Source organism: Fistularia commersonii, chromosome 7 (genome assembly GCF_037954325.1).
Source record: "Fistularia commersonii isolate RoL2024-O1a breed Wild chromosome 7, RoL_Fcom_v1.0, whole genome shotgun sequence".
Classification (NCBI taxonomy): Eukaryota; Metazoa; Chordata; class Actinopteri; order Syngnathiformes; family Fistulariidae; genus Fistularia; species Fistularia commersonii.
In genome coordinates this window covers 4,329,145-4,350,409 of record NC_141290.1, presented here as the reverse complement: position 1 = coordinate 4,350,409, position 21,265 = coordinate 4,329,145, and the positions used below count along the sequence as shown (strand labels likewise).

General features: G+C 48.6%; 1 protein-coding gene across 1 annotated transcript in view; it reads right to left on the bottom strand.

Moving 5' to 3' along the window:
• LOC147232413 (uncharacterized) overlaps positions 1 to 20,776 on the bottom strand; it is a 42,268-nt gene extending 21,492 nt beyond the window's left edge. The window contains exons 1-16 of the mRNA XM_086148920.1: positions 20,571 to 20,776; positions 19,342 to 19,438; positions 17,386 to 17,525; positions 17,200 to 17,274; positions 14,971 to 17,115; positions 13,648 to 13,800; positions 13,410 to 13,560; positions 12,381 to 12,574; positions 11,121 to 11,248; positions 10,938 to 11,011; positions 10,579 to 10,672; positions 7,547 to 7,726; positions 4,825 to 5,016; positions 4,204 to 4,384; positions 1,513 to 1,629; positions 755 to 841 (exon numbers count right to left, since the gene is read on the bottom strand). Of these exons, the coding sequence (XP_086005046.1) occupies positions 755 to 841; positions 1,513 to 1,629; positions 4,204 to 4,384; positions 4,825 to 5,016; positions 7,547 to 7,726; positions 10,579 to 10,672; positions 10,938 to 11,011; positions 11,121 to 11,248; positions 12,381 to 12,574; positions 13,410 to 13,560; positions 13,648 to 13,800; positions 14,971 to 17,115; positions 17,200 to 17,274; positions 17,386 to 17,525; positions 19,342 to 19,438; positions 20,571 to 20,675 (4,113 nt within the window). The 5' untranslated portion in view covers positions 20,676 to 20,776. The remainder of the gene's footprint in view (positions 1 to 754; positions 842 to 1,512; positions 1,630 to 4,203; positions 4,385 to 4,824; positions 5,017 to 7,546; positions 7,727 to 10,578; positions 10,673 to 10,937; positions 11,012 to 11,120; positions 11,249 to 12,380; positions 12,575 to 13,409; positions 13,561 to 13,647; positions 13,801 to 14,970; positions 17,116 to 17,199; positions 17,275 to 17,385; positions 17,526 to 19,341; positions 19,439 to 20,570) is intronic.
• Positions 20,777 to 21,265: the final 489 nt, after the last annotated feature.

Below are 21,265 nucleotides of genomic sequence, written 5' to 3'. Positions count from 1 at the left end.
CCTAGAGTAGTGTGAAATGTTTGCTTTTTTTTAAAAAAACAAAACAAAAATTGATCTACCTTCTTGTCAGTCTGAATCTGTTTTATTAAATCCGTCAGCGAAGCCCTGTGAAAGGCCCTGTGCTTGCGAGGTGCTATAAAGATAAAGCCGCCCTGCCGTGTTCTGTTATTTTACCGTATATTAACGCCCGGACAGTAGTATTTAACTCCAGAGCGTGTTTTCATTTCTTTGACACTCTTCACCGAAGCGAGCGCAGCTTGAGGAACGCTCAATTAGGAGGCGAACCAACGGCTTAAGTATTCTCCAGATGCTGCTCCGTCTTTGGCGGAAGGTGCTAAATTGCGGCGGACGGCCTTTTGATGTGTGTCTCGCCGTCGACACACGTCCAGGCACCGCCGCGGCAGCTGCGTCCCGTCAACTCGTCCCCCGGACCGGCTACCGTGATGTACGGCGCTGAGTGCGCTCCAAAGAAAAGATCCAACGAGAGGTAAACCGAAGGTGGGGGGCTGGGTGGACGGGTAACGGGACAACAATCCATGAAAAATGACATCTGACATCTCTCAGGGTTCCGCGGAAAAACCTGCGGGCCTCAAAAGAACATAATCTTGTTTTCGTAGAGAGTAAATTCAAAGATCAATCGAGGCGGCGGGGGGGAGCTTGGAATCCTGGAGTGGGCGCTAACAAAAAGCGAGGGAGGGACGGGGCCAGGAAGTAACTCTCCCGGTGACAGTTCCTCCCAGGAGGGTGGTCTTACCTCCTCAGGTGGAGAACCCTCCGGCGGGGGGGAGGACGAGGGGGAATCCGGGGGAAGCGTCAGCATCCACCGCCGATCCAGCTCCGCCTTTTGAGGACATAATATATCGAGATGTGTGCAGTAACAGGCAAGTTAACCGAGGCCTATCCAGACCTTATTTATGAATGATAGTAAGCCAGACCAGAATCATTTGATTGTTGGGTTATTGACATGAAACACATGCACTCCTCACGTGTTCCTGCACAATGGCACTTTTAAATTTTATTGGGTACATACTGTAAATGCTGCTCTCTCTTTAAATCTGCTAAGCTGTTAGCCGTTAGCGAGGTTGTGATTCATTGGCAAAGCTCACCTTCATCACCGTGAGAATAGGTTTATAATGATTTAAGTAATAAGCTAATGAGACCAAATCATATTTTGTCATTGATATTTTATGTTTCCTTTTTAATGACTAGTTTTTACTCATAATGATGTCAGCGGCCCTCAGCGGGGCCGAGCCACACGCTATCCGACACGCGCTGCAACCAGCGCTACATAAGCCGTATTATATACACATGAATTACATACGAGTGTCTTCGGGATTGAACGCGAGGGAGGGGAGCCTCTCTGAAATGATTGATTGTTCAAATCCAGGGACGAGTGTGCGCGGGGGTCTGCGTGTTCACACGTGCGCGCCGGGGGAGGGGGCGTTATAAGTAGGCACCTGGGAATTCATCCATCTCCACGAGCGAATGCGCGTCGGGTGCCGGCGCGCATACCTCATCAAGGGCGAACTCATCGACGTCCACCGTCTCCAAGTCTTCGTCCTCGGGCTCCGTAACGGCGTCCAGGGCATGCGCCAGCCTCCTCCTCAGCGCGTAGCCCCTCCAGGAAGCCTGGGTGCGCCCGGGACACAGAGACACAGTGCGTTATCCCATTAGACAGATAAAACACCTTGACCTCCGCTTTAATTGCGAAGCGCTCTGGTGTCTGAACTCTGTGTGACTTCAGGGCTGCTCCAAGACAAATGGAGCTCCGGTGCGCCTCTAAATCCTCCAATTCCCAGCAGGCTTGGGGGGGGCTTCAGGGCAGGGGGGGGGGGGGGGGGGTAAGCTTCACTTTGAGTATAGCCGAACACGAATTCTAGGACTCTTACTACCCCGCTTCTCTGGAATCTGATAAATCACTGTTTGCCTCTCCACACACACACACACACACACACACACACACACACACCCTCTTCCCCAATCACTCACTGCGCCTCCCCCAGGGGAGGCCCTGCAGGACTCATCAAACACGCTCCACGTTGACAGGCAGCTCGGGAGAAATGTGCAAAAGTGTGTTTCGCTAGCAGGCTGATGGTGCGAGACCTCAGAGCGGGCATCCCTTGGAGGAGGAGGGAAATGGCATTTTCTCACGTCTCCACGTGTCGACGGCGGTTTCGGTCTTTTTCTAAGATAGTTACTTAAAAGTTCGGAATCTGGACTGCGCCCGCTTTGACAGTCTTGGCGGGACAATCTCGCTAAAATGGAAAAGGGGGGGAAAGCGCGGTAATTTAGAGTCCCTGACTCCAATCTGTGTGGAAGGGTTTTTCTCGTCTTCCTTGTCCGTCTGACAACCGTGAAAAGGCTGCGATGAGGCAATTCCTCGCGTCAAGAGTGAAAAAAAAAAAAAAACTTCTTTGTGCCGCCGGAGGGCCCCGTTTGTTATTGTTCGTGTCTGACGACGCTGGTGGAAAGGATCCCGGAAGAGATGACAACATGGTGGAAGGGGGCCCGGCGGAGAGACGGCTGCGGGTTTAACACGCACCTCTCCTCCGGGAACACTCTCCACTCCGACACGGAGGAGATAAGCTGCCGCCGAGGAGGAGCAGATGAGAAGAAGTTTGTGTTTGTTTGGAGAGAGTAGAAACGCAACGATGGGAATGATAACAGTTAAAAAAAAAAAAAAACCTAAACACAGCCAGTTGGGACAGAACGTGTGTTGACGAGTGTTTTCGCTTGCATCACAACTAAATAAAGGGTTGTTACTCGGGAGTTCCACAGGGATTTACTTTGGGTCCACAACTCTTTCTATGATAAGTCAAATTAAAACCATTCACTGCAAGGTTTTCGAGGGGGTTGATGTTGTATGTATTTTACCTCATGATGCTAAAGGAATCAAGTTCGCTCGCACACTTCCTACATGGATCCTGTATCAAATCTGAACTCATGCCGTGAAAATACATTTTTTGTTCTTGTGAAATTCTTGTCTTGGCGACTGGACTTGACCGTCTTCACTTGAAGACGACCCACCCCTCATCCGAGAGGCTTCTTCAGTTCAGTTGAGAACTTCAGTTCTCCAAGTCCAGTTGCCAAGACGAGAAGATTTTGACAAAAATTCACCGTGACCCGGATGACTGAGAACCTCCACAGACATGTTGCTGCACAATTTGGAAAGACAACCCTTCGACTTGTACGGGAGTTAGAAAAGACAGCTGAGAGACTCGCAGACAACAGGAACCACCTGCGCTTCAACCTACGTTGCAGACAACAGAATCAGAACTGAAGAAGCCTCTTTTGGAGGAGGCGTGAAACGTCTTCAAGTGAAGAAATTCAAATCCAGTTGCCAAGACTGGAAGATTTTGACAAAGATTTCATCAAGATCTGAATGACTGAGAACCTCCACAGACATACATTTTTTGCTGGGTTTCTTTAAGAAATCAGCCATAGAAACCAGCAGCTGCAACCTAAGTTTAGCCGCTTTTCCAACAGAAAAGTTCTGAGAACTGCCCAGCTCGTCCGAGGAACCTTTTAGTTTTGCATTCGCGCGGGCAGCGAGGGAGGGTCTCGCACAAAAATCCCGAGGAAGATGACACAGACAACATGGAGAGAGGAGCCGTCACAGTGTCCACATGGTGAGAATACTAACCATGGACTATTAGATGGCTTGAAGTGTTTCTATCTTCTCTCTGCACTGCTTCGCCATGTGAAGCACCCTGTTCGCTAACTCCAGACTTATTTTGGTCTAAATGTTGATGTTCCTCTGCGAGCCCTGGACACCCCTCTGTGGCATAGCAGGCCAGAAGATCTCAGCCCTCTTTGTCGCTTCATTTCTGAAACAAACATTTCTGAAAACAGCTGACCATGCCCCGGTAGTTTTTAAAAATGGCGTTCCGCTGTCCGGAGGAAGTATCCGGTAACAGGGACGGCTATTGTTTTTTGTTTTACACAGCTGCTTGCATGCAACACGGCTGTAGAAGATATTCAATTGCACTGTAGGATGGCTGGTGATAAAAAGTAATCAGAGTTCCTATTGAGTGCTTGACTGATTTCACTCTGGATCTCATCGTTTTTCTGTCCCTCGTCAAATATTTGGATTCAAAACCAAGGAAAAGAAGAGCTCAGGTTTTGAAACCCTTGAATTATCCGCGCCATAATTCACGTTACAAAGTCGCCGTCCACGTTGACGTGATCTCTCGGACGTTTTACCTGGATAACCGTGGCTGCGCGGTCGTCACGGTCGGTCCTCCACGTCTGGCTCGGAGGCCCGGGTGCTCCCGCCGCAGTCCCTCCTATTCCCCCTCCTTCCTCCCACGTGCCTGCGCCGCTGACATCTCCACGTTCCCGTCCGCCTCCCAACGGCGGCCGCGGAGTCGCACCCGCCGCTGGGCTGAGACGCGCAGAGAGAGGAACACATGCACACACACAGAATTATGATGTCATGGACCTTTATCCTTCAAAACATGGATTTATTTCCCGAGCAAACATCTGGAGAACAGGACTCTGGAGGGTCCCAGTCCATCTCGGGCCACCCCTCATATTAAAGATCTATTGTCCTCCCACATATAATTGCCGAGCACCATGATGAAGCTGCGCGGTAAAATGAACGAGGTTCAGCATACTTTGCCATAAATCACTCCGACGAGGCTCCGATGATGACAAATAGTCAGCGGCAGATAAAGAAAAAAAAACAGGGGGGCTTCTTTGAGAAGAATCATGTGGAAAAAAATCGAGAGTTTGTTCCTTTGTCAAGCCGTGAGCCGTGAGGAGGTTTTTAATGTGGGTTCAAGCCCCGTGCAGAGCCCGGCGTCTACAGTCACACACACTCACCTGGCAGGGTCCGCGTCCGTACGGGAACCGCAGCCAGCATCGCCCCCCTCTTCTTCTACGCCGAACTCCTGTGACCGCTGGCCAGCGGCGTCGCCGTATTCGTGGGCGAACCTCTGGTCCTCGGCCAGCTGCAGGGCCTCGGCGTGGTGGCGGATAGAGGTCTCTGAGGTGTCCAGAGGAGCCGAGGCGCTGCTGCGAGTCCAAACACATGCATGAAATATGGGTTTCTTACTGTATCTTTAACCTACGGGAGGTGAGGAAGAATCCTGACGATGCTTCAAGGTACCACCGACAAATGATTTTAGCTGCACAGATGAATCACAACCACAATTCCTGTTTAAGTGTATCTTATTTTGATGGAAATGCACCCCTTCAAAAAGATATATAAATATAGTGATATAATAAATAGCTGGTACAAATATATAAAAAGCTAAAAAATGGGATTTTCTATTTTAAGAGGGTGTGGATGTGATTGAACTCAGGTTTGCTCTGGTTATCTGCATTAGCATGATGGAGTGCAGATTTACGGGAGGAAAGGGGGAACTGCAGGAGACTGTCAGATTTAAGGCCCCTTAAATCTGCTGTGTAGATTTAAAGGGGCCTTTCTGAAGGAGTAGGCGTCGAAACACAGAAACCCCTCCCACAACATGTTGGAAGATATTTTGTTACCAGCTCCTTTGTTATTATTTGTTTTGGAGATTCCTCCGAGGTAATAAAAACAGATATACACGGCGGCTAACCTGACTTAGCGACCAATGCTAGCCAGACAACCGCCGGCGAAATGTCGCGATTAGCTCGTAAACTGTCGGTCCCCAGCGTGACCCGAGGACGCCGGTGGCGTTTGATCCCCCGACCCCAGTTTGACGGAGAACGCAGACGACGGCTCATGCGGATGCTTTGAAAGTTGGCAAGCGGTGAAAATCCGGCGCCTCACAAAAACGTCACATCGTGAAAATGCATCCCTGTGTTTGAAGGGGAGGTATATTTATATATATCTGACAGTCGTCAGCGTGGAAACGGAAGGAGATACTATGCCTGGTGGGAGAATATATGATGAGAATAAAAGGGGCCCCGAAAACTGACCATGTGGAATCGCACAGTGGCAGAAATGCCCACTAGATGGGACGACAGGTTCAATGTCTGACATATTGTTAGATGTTTGGTTTTGCCTCGCTTGTAAGAACAAATCAGGGTGTGTTTTGAAAGAATGTTGGCTAGCTTTACCATAAAAGAGCATTCGCTGGACAACACCGACTCTCAATTTCAAAAATGCTGTGTTATTGTGATATGAGCTGCTACACTTAAACCCCCCCCCCCCTAAATATCACCATCCTCTTCTGATAACCAGGTTTGAGGGTTGACTTGATTTAAAACATACAAAATGAAGGTAATTGTGAAATTTGTACATGAAGGTGAGCGGGAACAGACAGCAGCCTGTGTCATTCTTAAGTCTGGGACTGCCCCCCACCCGGACCAAGAGGGAAAGGTTGATTGGATTGTGGTGGCGGCGGGGGAGAGGCGAGTGTGTGTCCTTGTGTTTGCGGTTTGTTCTCTGTGTGTCCTGATACCACATAATGTCTCTTTCACTGAGGGGATAAATGGACTACAAAGCCTCCTCAATGGAAACTTAATGAATCTATTAGCTCTGGTCCCACCCGCGCCCACTCCCCCCCTCTGTTTTTCAGGCCCCGAGGGGGCCGGAGGAGCCTCGGCGGCCAGCCGGTCTGCGGGGCCAGTAGCCTCAGGTGGGGAGGCTCCTTCCTCCGGACAAAGACACAGCTCTTCCTTCACAGTGAGGGGGAGAAGGGAGAGGAGTCTGGGGATCCGAAAAGGGGTATGATCCCGACAACCCCCGACCCCTCCGCCCTTTACCTGCTGGTTCAATCCAGGGTCACAGGAGTGTTACTCTGGTAAAACCAGTGAAAGTTGAAATGGGAACAAGAGAAGAAATGAGTCTGAGAGAGTTTTCAACTTCCTCCTGGGAGGCAAACCAGGGATTGGAGGCCCGACTCGCCGTCCCGATACCGCATTGTGATCGACCCAGAGGTTTTCCCCACCTTACAGTCACGGGCGGACTGGCGTGTGGCTCCCTCCTCGCCGCCGTCTGACACAAGGTCAGGCTAGGGGTTAGGAGGCTGTGCCACTCCTTGTAACGGCGCAGAATGGCTCATTGTCCGGAGGTCCGGGGAGGGGCGTAGAGGGCACACAGCGGGGAGCGGGGTGAAGCGAAGGGAGCGTTAGCCCACCCACCCAACCCCCGTAGCCACTGGAGTCCCCGGCATGACCCGCACGGTTAGCCGCCGCCACGTTTCATCTCTTGCGCCGGTTAATTCGGAGGGGTCACGAAGATAAGCCGAGAGCCGAGCGGCGCTCTATGTGCTGGTGGTCCGCCTTCCGCGGGGGTATCGGCCGGCGACATCCAAGGCCTTGAGAAAATAGCTGGACGTTGTCTTTGGGCCCACGGCGCCCCGTGCGTCAGACATAACAAGGGGATAGCTGACATTCCAGGCTGTGCCGCGTCTGACCGACCTGCCGCGAGATGAAAAGGTACCGCGACCTTTTCCCTTTTATTGTTTGCTGTTTTATTTTGGGGGGTTGGGGATTAGATTTGCAGGTAAAGAGTGTGTCACAGTGGGACACACTCATGGGGTGGGTGGAGGCGGACTCGCCCCTCGTCTGGGTTTTCTTTCTCGCGGATCGGGGCCGATCTTTCTGCCCGTACCTCAGCTCCACGCTGTGCCGCCGCTCCAAGGCCCTCGTCCGCTGAAGCTGCGTCTGGCAGAAAGTGAGGAAGGCGCCTGGAGCCGGGGTGACCCGCTGACCCCGACGGGGAGCGGGTGAGACGTTCACCTCCTCGCCGTCGATGGACCTCAGGCCGGGGACCGCGTTCTGGAGGGTGGCTCTGAGCGGCGCAGCACAAGAACAAGAGAGGACACTTGTTTCAACTCACATGATGAGCTGAAACTACAGTTGCTAAAATTATTGATGGGGCCCGAGTGAGAAGAGGCGGGGCTTAACCGGGATGGGTCACCTGCCAATCACGTGGCCACATAGAGAGAAATCCAACCTTTTAATTCAGAATTACATTTAAAAGAATCTCCAGTGAACCTTCTGAGTGTCGTTGGACTGTGGGATAAAGTGGCCCTGTGATTGACAGCACTACCGGCCGGGTTAAGCCCCGCCCCTCGGCTGAATCTCGGCCGGGATTGGCTCAGGCTCTTCCCTGGGAGAAGAGAAGGAATGAATACTCTCATATGTTTTAACAATGATGTACACTGTCAAGGGGCATTGTAAAACGCCTCTAATTATTGCAGATTGTTGTATTAGTGTATATTATGGGATATCAGCAGACGAGGGGGGGGTTAAGCGGTTTGGGAGCCCGAGGCTAAGAACGTACGGTCGGAGGAATCTCAACTATCTGCCAGGGAAACCAAACGAGGGAGCGTCGAGTGGTGGAGCGCGGCCCCAAGCACGCCGCGTTCAGTGGGAAAATACGGAGCTGGAATCTATACAGGGCACAAGGGAACGTGGATAATAAAACCAGTGCGAAAAAAGCAAGAAAAAAAAAAGAAAGTCTCCAGGCTACGGCGTCTTCTTTCTTTTTTTCCGTCCTTAAAGAAAACACTGCCACCATGGATAGTTTTCCCTGAGCCCATTCCCAGGACAGGGACCAACCTTAGGGGCCCGTCTCCCTCAGACTAGGACATAGGAGAAACAGCATGCAACACCGGCCGCTTCTTTTCGGTAACATCCTTCGGCAGACAAGCGGAACAGGTGATCTCGGGAGAGGATCGACGGTTGGTCATACCGCGGTGAATTTTTTAGTCGACACCGTAGTCGGATGATATTCAACACGTACATGGATCTGGTGGTAGCGGGGGGTCAAATAAAACCACTTCCATATCTGCTGCGGTTTGGAGGAATTTGTTGCGATACCCCCTTCTTTAGTTGCATGTAGGAGGATTTTTAAAAATACATATAGTACAGTGAAAACATGCCCCCCCCCCCCTCCCCCCAGCTCCTCCTACCACGCCAAAACAAAGGCTTAAATGCGGAGGACGGGATCTGTGTACTGTCAGGACGGGTTTGATGTGGCCGACCGGGTTTTCTCCCGACACAGGCCGGGTTGGGTTCCATCCCTTCGGGTATGTTTTCCTGGCCGGTCTTGAAAATGTAGCTCCAAACCTAAATAAATATAAGGGCTTTTTGGCGGGCACGCACACATGCACGCGCACACAAGGGGGGGGGGGGGGAGTCTTAATTCAATTCAGAGATGGATGCCGCTCAGAAGAGCTCGGGACAAAACAATCAGATGCCGTGAACTGTCCGTGTTCTCGGCGCGCCCGGGGTTTTCAGGAGACAATAACATCTCTCGAGTCGCCAGCGACGCTTCAAGTCTCTCAGAGGAGGCCTGACCAGACTCCATCCAGTGTGGGCTCAAAGCCCTTCTAGATTCTAGAAGTTCTCCTCCTGCCCTACATTCCTTCATCCGCCTCCTCCTCCCTGCAACCTGCCTGAACACAAATCCCTATTTCATTTAGTGAAGACTTCCTCTTCGGAAGCCGGGCTGTCGAGGCGGCCCCGGCCAAGTGGTCGCACTGATCCTCGCCTCGGCCGGCGTTAACTCTGGCACGGCATGAAAGCGGCGGGGACACGTTGAGGGTTAATCCGGCGGTTGGCGCCGGAGGTGAGGCGAAGTTCAGGGGAAAGCATGATTGGGGGAGGGGGGCTCAGTTAGGGTTGAGGGGATGAAGGGAGGGACCCCCCCATACCAGGGATTAACAGGTGGCATGTTTTTTTTCAGGGGGCTGAGGAGAGGACGCAATAGGCGGCTAGGATAGCGGGAGCAGGGTGGAGACCTATCAACGTCTATGAATCCATCCAGCTCGCCAATCATAAACAAATATTGATGGTACTGGCCAATCGCCACCACTTACCGACAAAAGGAGCGGATCGGGTTAGAATATTGATCGGTAACGATAGATTGTAGTGACAGTTCATCTGACCCCTCTCCCCCTCCCCTTTCCTCTCCATCTTGGTTTAAATAGCATCAGACAAATGCTCCGTAAAACAATCAGCTGAAACCATTAATGGCTTTTTTGGCCGGAGAGTGGAGTCTAATTTTTCACTCTTGGGGGGGTGGAGTGGGTCGGGGTGGAGGGTTGAGTCACCGCGCCGACGGCCGCACGGGTCTCGGGGCGCCTGCAGAGCGCTCGTCGCATACTTGGCGTGTTAGACTCACTCCAGCGTCTCCGAGAAAACACGCTCGGTCGGGGGAGGGGGAGGGGAGGGGGGGGGGGCACTCGTGGCGCACTAAGTGAAAGAGCAAATTGACACTGGGGAGAATAATTGGCTTTTCCGTCGTGTCAATATTTTGCGAGGCGCGGGGGCGCGGCGAGCCAGCGCGAGCACGCACATGTGTCGGTGGCACGTCGCGGTAATCTAATATGGGACGCGGATCAGAGCGCTAATCCCGGGGAGCTGGACAGGAAGGCCTGTGTTCTGCTGGAATGTTTAGACTACCTGAGCCAACCGGGGAGCAGGGCTGGGGAGGGGTGGTCGTGGATTTTCGTGGGTTATTTCTGCTTTGAGCGGGACACTCCGGAGCGATGACGCCCCGCGGGGTCACGCGAAACACCGAGGCCTCGGGGAGAATATTCACAATAAGATTAGGACGCGCGTGGGAGAGGGAATCATGCCGCGCGCGATATAATCCGACCAATCCAATGTATCGATAGTTATCAACTCACTTACCTCCAGCCTCCCTCGTGCTGCAGAGGGTTCCCCAGGAGGTTGATGTCTCGCAGGAGATGACACCCGTCCAGGCCGCGGCACACGTCCTCCAGCTCTGGGGTGACGGGGGGGGGTTGATGCAGTTTGTATCTCGCTCTCATAAGTAGCAACGGTGCACAGGAGTGTGTGTGTGTGTGTGTGTGTGTGTGTGTGTGGGGGGGGGGGGGGGGGGGGGGGGGGGGGGGGGGTCAGGTCAACACGGAGAAAAGGAGGGGGGTGCTCGGCCCAGGGTGCGTTCGGGGCCGTGTGTGAGCGTTGGGCTCTCTGAGGGGGTCGCGGGCGAGGGAGCAAAAGAAAAATAAGCTTTAATTTGTTTTTACCTGAGAGGCAGTTGAAGGCGAGGTCCAGGCTGGACAGGGACAGGAAGTGGGACATGCAGGGCAGCTGGGTGATCCTACGGGGGGGGAAGCAGGAAATAGACCGTGACAGGACGGAAAACTACAACAGCGATGGGGATGTAGGTAAACCGACGTGACGGGTGTGTTTTCCCCGGACCGGCGTACCTGTTCTGGGCCACGGTGAGCCGGTGCAGGAGCGGCAGCCAGCAGCCGGCGAGGCCCCGCAGGCAGGAGACGCTGTTGTCGTCCAGACGCAGCTCTCTGAGCAGGACGTGGTTGTCGAGGCGCGGCGGCTGACGGGCGAACGGGGAGAAGGCTTTCTCTGGTTTGTGCTTCGAAACGGACGGCTGGTGCAAATTTCACCTGAGTTTTTTTTGTTTTTAATTTCAGGGTCATTCCTTCCTAATTTCCAAACGTCAAATGAGACTCCCGAAAGTACCTGAAAAGTACTTTTGATTCTGAATTAGTTAGTATATAATTAAAGCTATTCAGAATTTCAATTGGTGTATATTATGATAATTCAGAATTACAGTTTGTGGATATAAAGACTATTCTGGATTACAGTTAGTATGTAATTAAAATCATTTTGAATTAAAGTAAATTACAATCAAAGGTATTCTGAATTACAGTGAGCACATATCAAGGTTATTGTAAATTACAGATTAGTATAAAATCAGAATTATTAGGAGTGCTATTATTCAGAGTATATTTACCGTATATTAAAATGATTGTTTGTGTATATTATGAGAAACACAACATTAGTGTATATAAAAATATAAATATATATAAAAATATTTTTAATTACTGTAAGAATATAATCAGGTTATTCTTGATTTTCAGTTAGTGTATGTTAATATTATTCAGAATTAAAACGAGTATTCTATTAAAATCATGCTGAATTATAGCATATATTAAAATAGTTCAGAATTAAAACGAGTATTTTATGAAAATCATACTGAATTATAGCATATATTAAAATAATTCAGAATTACAGTCAGCATATAATTAAAAGAATACTGAATAACAGTTAGTGTATATTTAAGTTATTCTGAATTTCAAAAACATTTGGAAATACAGTAGGTATGTCATTGAAATTATTCTGAATTAAAATGAGTTTATTTTAATATTATTCTAAATCATATTATATATATAATTAAAATAATTCAGCATTACAGTGAGGGTAATTTTTCAAGCATTACTGAAATTAAATTTAAGTCTATTCATAAAATTATTCTGAACCACAGCATGTACGTAATCAAAATTATCCAGAATTACAGTGAGCGATTCGTGTGTCTAAATCTTCCAGAATCTCATCCACCGCGACATAAACGAGGCCTCCGAATTACGTCCCAGTCTCCGCCCCTCGAGGGGACCCTCCCGTCCGATTAATGTCTAATCTATAACCAATAGCCGGGTGCCCGTCACCTGGCCCAGGGTGTTGGCCGTCAGGTCCAGCGTGTGCAGCAAGGCGGCGTTCTCCAGGCCCTCCACGCTGGCCAGGTGGTTGTGCGAGCAGTCCAGGTGGAGCAGGGTGTAGACGTCCCGCAGGCCCCGGGTGCTGATCAGCTGGTTGTGGCGGAGGAACAGGCGCTGCAGTCTCTTGGTGGACTCCAGGCCCGCTGGGTGCATCGGGGAGACTTTCATTTCCTCCATTTATATATATATTATCTTTACAAAGCATGCGTATCATTTATGGAAATAGCCACATGTTTCTTAAATCACAATTTTCTTGTATATATCATTGTTCACTTCTTCCCATTCTTATAGACATGATTAACGCTTGCACAAATACAATGTCTAAATACTTAAATAATAAATATTTAACCTTTGTAAACGAGCGTCTCTGAATATTCCGTATGTATTTCAATCCCATGTTACGTTATATATAAATATGTGTGTGTGTGTGTGTGTGTGATTGTATACAAAAAAATGTATTGCAGTACTCATATTTATATAGTTTTAATACATGTGTATTATTCTTTTTCCTTTTCTTTGGGCTGTTATTGTTTGGGGCTGCATCCGTTTCGCATTACGACTATTAAAGACACAACTCCTGTGTATGTGTGTGTGTGTGTGTGTGTGTGTGTGTGTGTGGCTCATTAGGTCGGGTATTAGAAGCGGTTTGTTAGTGGGCCACATTAAACAACATTTGAGCAGCAGCGCTTTAAGTGAAGGAAGTAATATTTGTGAATTACTTTACCGAGGTAATCCGTCACTTTTGGGTGAAGCAAGACGGCAACGCTGCAGTTAAATCCGTCCCCGGTGTAATTCAGGTCGGCAGATTAATAAATCACAGCTCCATGCTAAAGTAAACCGGGCTCAATAAGAGGCCACTTGCTGCCCTCTAGTGGAAAGATGGGGAACTGCATGTGAGAAGCCGGGTTTTAATTTCGAGTCTGAAGGACGGAGGTGGGAAAGGTGGAGGTGGAGATCGCTCGCGGGGGCGGGGGTTACCAATGCGGACGATGGAGTTGTGCGACAGGTCAAGAAGGTCCAGGTTCTCGACGCCGCTCAGGCCGTGGATGGAGGTCAGCTTGTTGCGGGCGAGCCGAAGAACTCGCAGGCTGGTCATGTTCTCGCAGTTCAGAAAGGAGATGTCATTCTCCTGCCGCAGGGATGTGGGGCACCAGAGCACAGAACCGTTACATACACACACACACACACACACACACATACACACACGTACACACACCTGCACATCGACATAGCTGAGCTCCGGCAGCTGGCCGATGCCGTCCAGGACTCTGAGGCCGCAACGTCTGACCGTGAGCGAGCGGAGCTGTGGACACTGAGCCAGAGGGGAAAGGCTGAAGGCGCCCTGCGTCTCCATGGAAACAAAGGTCACCTGAAGGTCACAAAAAGAGAGACGGCTTGAAAGCTACTGCTCCTGATCACTCGTCACCCTTAAACTTACATCGTGCTTTTTAAGTCTACGTGAAGTTAAGATTAAGTGTAGACTCGTAGATCGGGTCAGGTTATGATTTGGGGGATTTTATTCAGGTTCAGGTTAAAGTTAACATGGATTTTTGTTAAACCCAAGGGTCGGCTGGGTCTGGTTATGCTCGGATTAGGTTTAGGCTGTAATGATGTTAGTTTGGGATTGGAAAGTTTAGGTTAGGGGTGGACAGTGATGTTGGGTTGAGTTAGTCTGAGTTGACCTGAGATTAGTTAGGTTAAGTTTAGGACAGGTTTTGTTACGCTAGCAGGGGGGCATCGTTGGGTTAGTCTGAGTTGAGCTGAGGCTTGTTTGTGTTTGGACAGGTTTGGTCAGCTCAGGTTAAGTTTAAGATGGGTTAGGGTTCGTTAAGTCTGGTTAGCAAGGGGTCAGGGTTGAGTTAGCCTCACCTACTTCACTACCTCACCCATTCAGCCCTAACTCTGTTAACAATCTTTTTTTTATCCTGTTGGTCTGAGTCCACTAGCTTCCTGCCTATTTTCATTTATTTCTTTTGTTCTTATCATTGCTATTGTCACTCTGTTTATATTGTTGTTTACTTTTGGCCGTCTACTGTCACCCTTACTGCCCCCCCATCCTGTTGTCCACTCTTAGCCTTGATCTTGTTGCTGTTGTTGGTCTCTGTGCTGTCTATGGATTTGTGGATGTCTTTTGGTTTTTCTAATTGCCTCTCTATTTATATTCATATTTATATGACACTTGTAACTGTTGTACTGCTGTGACAAAAGAATTTCCCCTATGGAGATCAATAAAGTTTATCTTATCTTATTTGAGCTGAGTTTGGTTTGTATTGTGACAGGTTGGGTCAGGCCAGGTCAAGTTTAGGTTAGGTTCTGTTTGGTTGGCAGGAGGTCAGTGTCAGGTTAGTCTGAGTTGGTCTGAGGTTAATTCGTGTTTGGATGGGTTCGGTCGGGCCGGGTCAAGATACGGTTAGTTTTGACTGGGTTCAGGTTTAAGTTTACTCCGAAGTTGGGTCGGGTTAAATGTTCAGGTGAAGTTAAGGCTTTGCTAAGATACGGCAGATGTGTTGTGTCAGGTTATTGAGCGTGTGTGTGAGACCTCCTGCAGCGAAGCCCAGCCCCCGGCCTGAAGCAGCGTCCTGGTGCAGAGCGGAGGAAGCCTCCCGTCCTGGACGGTGGTCCTGGGGTGCCTCCAGCTCCTTCCCCGTCCCGCCTCCTTGCGGCGGCTCAGGAGGGCCAGTCTGGACCAGGAGACGCATCCGTTCATCCAGGCTAGCCTGCGCTGCTCCGTTTCCTCGGGGAGGAGGAGGAGGACGCTCACGGGTCCGGAAGAGGAGGTCTGACCGAGGTTCTCCACCGGGGGAGTCTTCCTTTCCTCCTCCCCGGACTCATCTCCTCCTCCGGGTGTCTCCACCTTTCCTCCAGCCTCCGTCTTCTCTTCCTCAGCGCTATCCTCCCTTATTCTCTCCTCTTCACCTGCTCCACTTCTTTCCACTCTTCCTTTGCCACCCTCCTCTTCATCCCCTCCGTCCTCAGACTCCTCCTCCCGTCTCCTCCTCCGCCGTTTGTCCTTTCTCGCCTTCCCCCCTCCTCCTCTCTCGGGTTTTGTTCCCTCCTTCACTTCTCTCTCCTCCATCCCCGCCACCCCCTCCGTATTGTTCTTCTCCTCTTCCTCCCCAGTTCTTCCCTTCTCTTCCTCCAGCTTCTCTTGCTCTTCCTCTTTCCTCATCCCCTTCTCTTCCTCCTCCATTCTCTTCTCTTCCTCCTTCGTCCATTCCCTCTCCTCTTCCTCTCTCCTTTCCTGCCGCTCTCCCTCATGTTGTGTTTTTCTCTCTTCCTCTTCCTCCTCCTCTCTTCTCTCCGTTTCTTCTATCATTCTTTTATCCTCCTCTTCCTTACGAGTACTTTCTTGTTCTCTCTTCTCCCTCGCCTCCTCTTCCTCCTTCTGTTTCCTGTCTACCTCTTTCTTTCCTCTCTCCTCTCCTTCTTTCCTCCTCTCCGCCTCCATTCTCTTCTCCTCCACCAGTCTAGTTTCTTGTAGTTTTTTTTCCTCCTCCATCTGCTTCATCTCTACCTCTTTCTGTCGTTTCTCCTCCTCCTTCCTCTTCTTCTCCATCTTTCCTTTCTCCTCCTCTTTCTTAAGGTCAAGTTCTCCTGGTTTTCTCGTTTCCCCTTCCCCCACCTGTTTCCTTTCCTCCTCCATCCTTCCTTTCTCCTCTTCTTTGTGAAGGTGAGAGTCGCTTTGTTTTCTCTTCTCCTCCTCCTCCTCCCGTTCGCTATCTTCCTCTTCCTTTCTTTCATTCTCTTCTACCTTCATCATGTCTTCCTCTTCATTCTTTCCCATCTTTTTCTCCTCTTCCTTTTTCTTTTTATTCATTTCTTTCAAGTTTCCCTTCTCTTCCTCCTGTTTCCTCTCTTCCTCTTTCTTTCGACTCTCCTCTTCCTTTCTTTTCTCCTCCTCCTTCAATGTATTTACTTGTAATTTTCTCTTTTCCTCCATCTGTTTCCTTTCTTCTTCTTTCTTTCTTGTGTCCATCTCCTTTCTTTTTTCCGCATCCTCCATCTGTTTCCTTTCTTCCTCTTTCTTTCTTCTTTCTATCTCCTCCTTTCTCTTCTCCTCCTCTTCCATCCATCTTTTCTCTTCCTCTTTTTTCAAGTTAAGTTCCCTCAGTTTCCTCTCCTCCTCTTCCATCCTTCTTTCCTCCTCCCCTTTCTTTAGGCGGTGCTCTCTTACTTTTCTCTCCTCTTCCATCCTTCGTTCCTCCTCCTCCCGCTTCAGGTGAAGTTCTCTTACTTCTCTAACTTCCTCCATCTGTTTCCTTTCTTCTTCTTTCTTTCTTCTGTCCATCGCTTCTCTCTTCTCCTCCTCCTCTTTCTTCAGATTAAGTTCTCTCAGACTCCTCTCTTCCTCTTTCTTTCTTCTCTCTATCTCCTCGTCCTCCTGCATCCTTCGTTTCTCCTCCTCCCTCTTCAGGTGTAGTTCTCTTAGTCTTCTCTTTTCCACTTCCTCCTCCATGTGTTTCCTCTCTTCCTCTTTCTTTTTTCTAGCCTCTTCTATCTTCCTCATTTCTTCCGCCTCCTTCATTCTCCTCTGCCTTACTTCCTTTGCTCTCGCCTCCTCTTCCTCTGCCCTCTCCCTCTCTCTCCTTCTCTCTTCCTCCCTCGCCTCCATCCTTCTCCTCTCCTCCTCTTCCCTCATCCTCCTCTCCGTCTCCACGCGCTTCCTCAAGTCGCTAATCATCTCCTGCCAGATAGATTCAAAACAATACGGTGAGTATGTGCATGCGTGTGTGCGCACACATTTGAGAAAAAAAAAACACACACACACCTGTTGCATCAGAAGCTCCTTGTCGATTTTCTCCTGGGCCATCATGGCCGCCAGCTGGAGCTCCCTCTGCTGGACCTGGGCAGAAGACAAAACAATTCTGCCATACGCTGTTTTGGAGGTTTCGAGTGTATATTCAGAAGTAATTCAGGAACTCGAAGGTCCGTCGAGTGCTAAGTTAGATCTCACCCTTTCCGCCTCCATGATCCTCCTCAGCTCCTCCTTGAATTCGCTCTCCCGCCGTCGCATCTGCTCCTCCCTCTCCGCCTCCTCTCTCCGACCTCTGCCATGCCGCCACGCCTCAGCAGCGTCCGGGCCCCCAGACACATCTGGAGCACAAGACAGAATGATACATAAATAAAATTCAAGGTTCAACGGAAAGCTATTGATAATAATAAAAGCATCTCTGAGGACGTCTCCTCCGGCTCTAGGAACCAAACGCCTTTTAGGATCGATATCCTAAAAGGTTTAAGCCTGCAACGGAAGTTGAATGTAGTTGCTTCTGGATGAGATGGCAAAGCATGTGTGGGATCCGGACCGCTCTTTTTTTTTTGTCTGATGCACCAAGCTGACACTCGAGGGCGTCAGAGTCCAAGGTGGAGCTGCTGCAGCTTTGCCCTCGCTTTCAAGTGCACAGGTGATGAACACATGAATTTTTCTGATCGACCAAGTACGTTTTTATTTGGTTTTTATATTTCTTGCAATTATTTTTTTAAACGCATTTCCATTGTGGTGTATAGTTGGTATTCAGCTGAGATCTTAGAAAGACTATTTGTCATGTATTTAACTTTTATTTTTAAATAATATTCATTTATTCGCTATCTATACCGCTTATCTTGCACTTGAGGTCGCGGGGATGCTGCAGCCTATCCCAGCTGTCATTGGGTGAGGGATGGGTTTCACCCTGGACCAGTTGCCAGTCAATCGTAAGGCCACATACAGAGACAGACAGCCATTCACCCCCTCATTCACACATCCGAGCAATTTTCCACTTTTTCAACAAATTAACCCTCTATACTTTTTGGACTGTGGGAGGAAACTGGAGAACCCCTAGGAAACCCATGCAGATGTGAATTCATTGGATTTTCTTGCACACTCTTTGCTTCTGCTACGCCATTAGGTGACTTTTTACTCATTTAGGCTAAAATGATTATTATTTATTATTATTGAAAAAAAACAATGATCTTATTATTTGCCTATTTGGGGCTAAGAGCCCTGGAAACTCCTCTGTGGAGTTGTAGCCCAAAAGAGCTCAGACCTGTTCGTCTCACAAGAAAACCTGTTCGTCTCACAACAAAACCGCTGGCCAGAAACCAGATAGTTTTTGAGGGTTGCGCTGTAAAGAACGCAACCAGATTCTGGTACAGGGCTTGGCTTACGAGTTCTACCTGGCACCGATGAGTTCCTGGTTTTAGAAACTGAGATCCACGGTCTGTGGCTCCTTTGCTGTCCAAACGCAGGGAGAAACGGCCCAATTCCAAATAATGCACAAGGCGCTGCAAGAAGTTCCTACAGCGTGAAGCGGCACGTCAATCGTCACCGTAGTATTCTGTGGCTAAAGCTCTCATACATGCAACACACCTTCTCTTTGGTGACTGTTTGATGCAGTTTGATTGACAGGTGCTTGGCAGGGAGGAGCATATTGTTCACATTCTTTTCCCAACACCAACCTCTCACACCCTGCGTCATTAAAAAAATTAAAACAAATACCAACACAGCCGTTCAGGCAGCTGATTGGACTTGTCGTCCTAAATGAGGACATCTTGTAATGAGGGACAAATACGGTGTTACTCTGGGTCACGGCGTTCCCATCGCCTGCAGCCGGCGGGCCCTGCAGCCTATGACGTGATGCAGCCACAGCCGAGATAAAATTCAGAGAAAAGACAGAGAGGAGGTACTGATCCCGGTCGCTTGTCTGCGTGTGATCATCTACGAACATGACACACTTTACCAGTGACCTCACGATTGTATACTGCTCATCAGCTGCACTCACTGATTGTTGTTTACATTCCTTAAGGGGTTACACACACACACACACACACACACACACACACACACACACACACACACACACACACACACACACACACGCACACACACGCGTGTGGTTATCCAACAAGTCAAGTTCAGTTCATCAAGTCGTACCCTCAAGTTCCTGCAGGACGAGTTTTTCACAAACTGCCACGCGGCTTCTGGAGCTTTGGAAGTAGCAGAGAAGGGAGGCCGGGATGTCCTCGGATGCCTTTCCGCACACAGGTCAGCCCAGGATCAAGAGGAATAAACATTAGCATCAGGATGTTTCGACGGTTATATCACATTCTCAGATAAATAACAAGTAACATAGAGGATGTTTAACTTTCGCTGATTTAAATTTGAAGATTATTTCAAAAAAGGAAAAAACCTTTATGCACATGTTGAATGGGATTTCTTACGGGTTTAATGGTATTTTCTTGCTCATTTTAGAGATCATTCCTGTTTTTTTTTCTCTGATCATTTCTTTCTAACTTTAGCTTTCAGTGTATTTGCTGTTTTGTTACATTACTAGTGTTGGAAAAGCGCATCAGAAATTAAACATAAAGGTCAAAAAATGTTATATGTTATCTGCCACAACTAAAAAAAATGTTAAAAACTGCATTACAAAATATATCCCCAAAACCAAGTAAAAAAAAAACAACAAATATAAAAGTAAAGTGAAATAAAACAGCACATAGAAATTAGGTATTGATATTGTTGTTTAAAGTTGTTTGAGTAAATAATATTAATGAATTTAAAGACCATTTTAAGATAAGAACAATTTTATTTATCCCGAAGAAAATTGTTGTGCCAGAGTTACAAGAAAAACACAATAATAATCGTAGAAAATAGTATCAACAGTAAAAAAAAAAAAAGGGGGGGGAGAATAAGAATAACAAACAAACTATAAAGTGTCTTAGTAACAAGTGAAGACTATAAAGTCCCATAAGGTCTCAAGTACCAAGTGAAAGATAATGAGTGCACAAGAGTAGGAAAGAATATTGTACATGAAGCTGTTATGAAATATTGCACTGTTATGAATATATAGACAGATAAATTATTACAATTAACAGTATTTTGACTGAAATATTGTGTAATGAATCAACGAAAATCATTGCTTGTGGTTGAATAAAATATGACAGAGTGACACAATAAATATTAAACATATACTAGTTTGAATAATTTAACTATTAAGCAACAAAACACACCCCTTAAGTCATCAAATTACAACTACGTCACTGGGTCTAGTTAGCTGAAGCTAGCCAGCTAGCCGCTACAAGCTAACAGCTCCGCCTCTCACCTGTCGGAGCGCTAGCATCAGCCGTCTCAGCTAACACACCTCCAAGCTAAAGTTAGCTCACCTCCTCGTCGCCCAGCAGGGGCTTCAGCGGGGCCTCTAGGGTTTCCTCCTCTTCTCCCTCTTCATCCCCGCCAAACTCCTCCATCACAACGGGACGCACCTCCATCAGCGACGCCAAAAATTCGACGTGGCGTCCGTGTCCGGGTCAACTGGGTCCAACGGGTCCGAACGATCCACGTGAGGGACGGAGATGCGTCCGTTCCGTTTCTATGGCAACTGTGCCACCTATGGGGCACCGCGAGGGACAAACCGTGCAAAACGCGACTGGGAATTCAAATCCGACCAGCCAAGTGTACAAAAAGTTTTTATTTACGTACCTGTACATTGACTTTTAACTAATTAAGCATCAAGATATCTGTGTGTCCCGTTATTATTGTGAGGACATCAATAAGTTGTAAAAGGTGCCACAGTTAGATCGTTTATGAAGGGAAATTACGCAAGTAGTGTTTTGTTGTCGTCCCAATTTGTCCCATATTCACCATCAAATCGACTGATGATCAATTTGCAGAATCACCATTCTGTGGATGTATCTGCGTATACAAAGTGTATGTACATTTCCATCTCTTTCCGCAGATATTCGCAAAATGCGGGGCCAGCCATTGTTGTTTATTTGCAACGTGAGCAGTATCTCCAGAAATCTGGTGTCGCGGACCTGCGTGGGCATTCTGGGCAGCCGCGTCGAAGTGGGTCACCGAT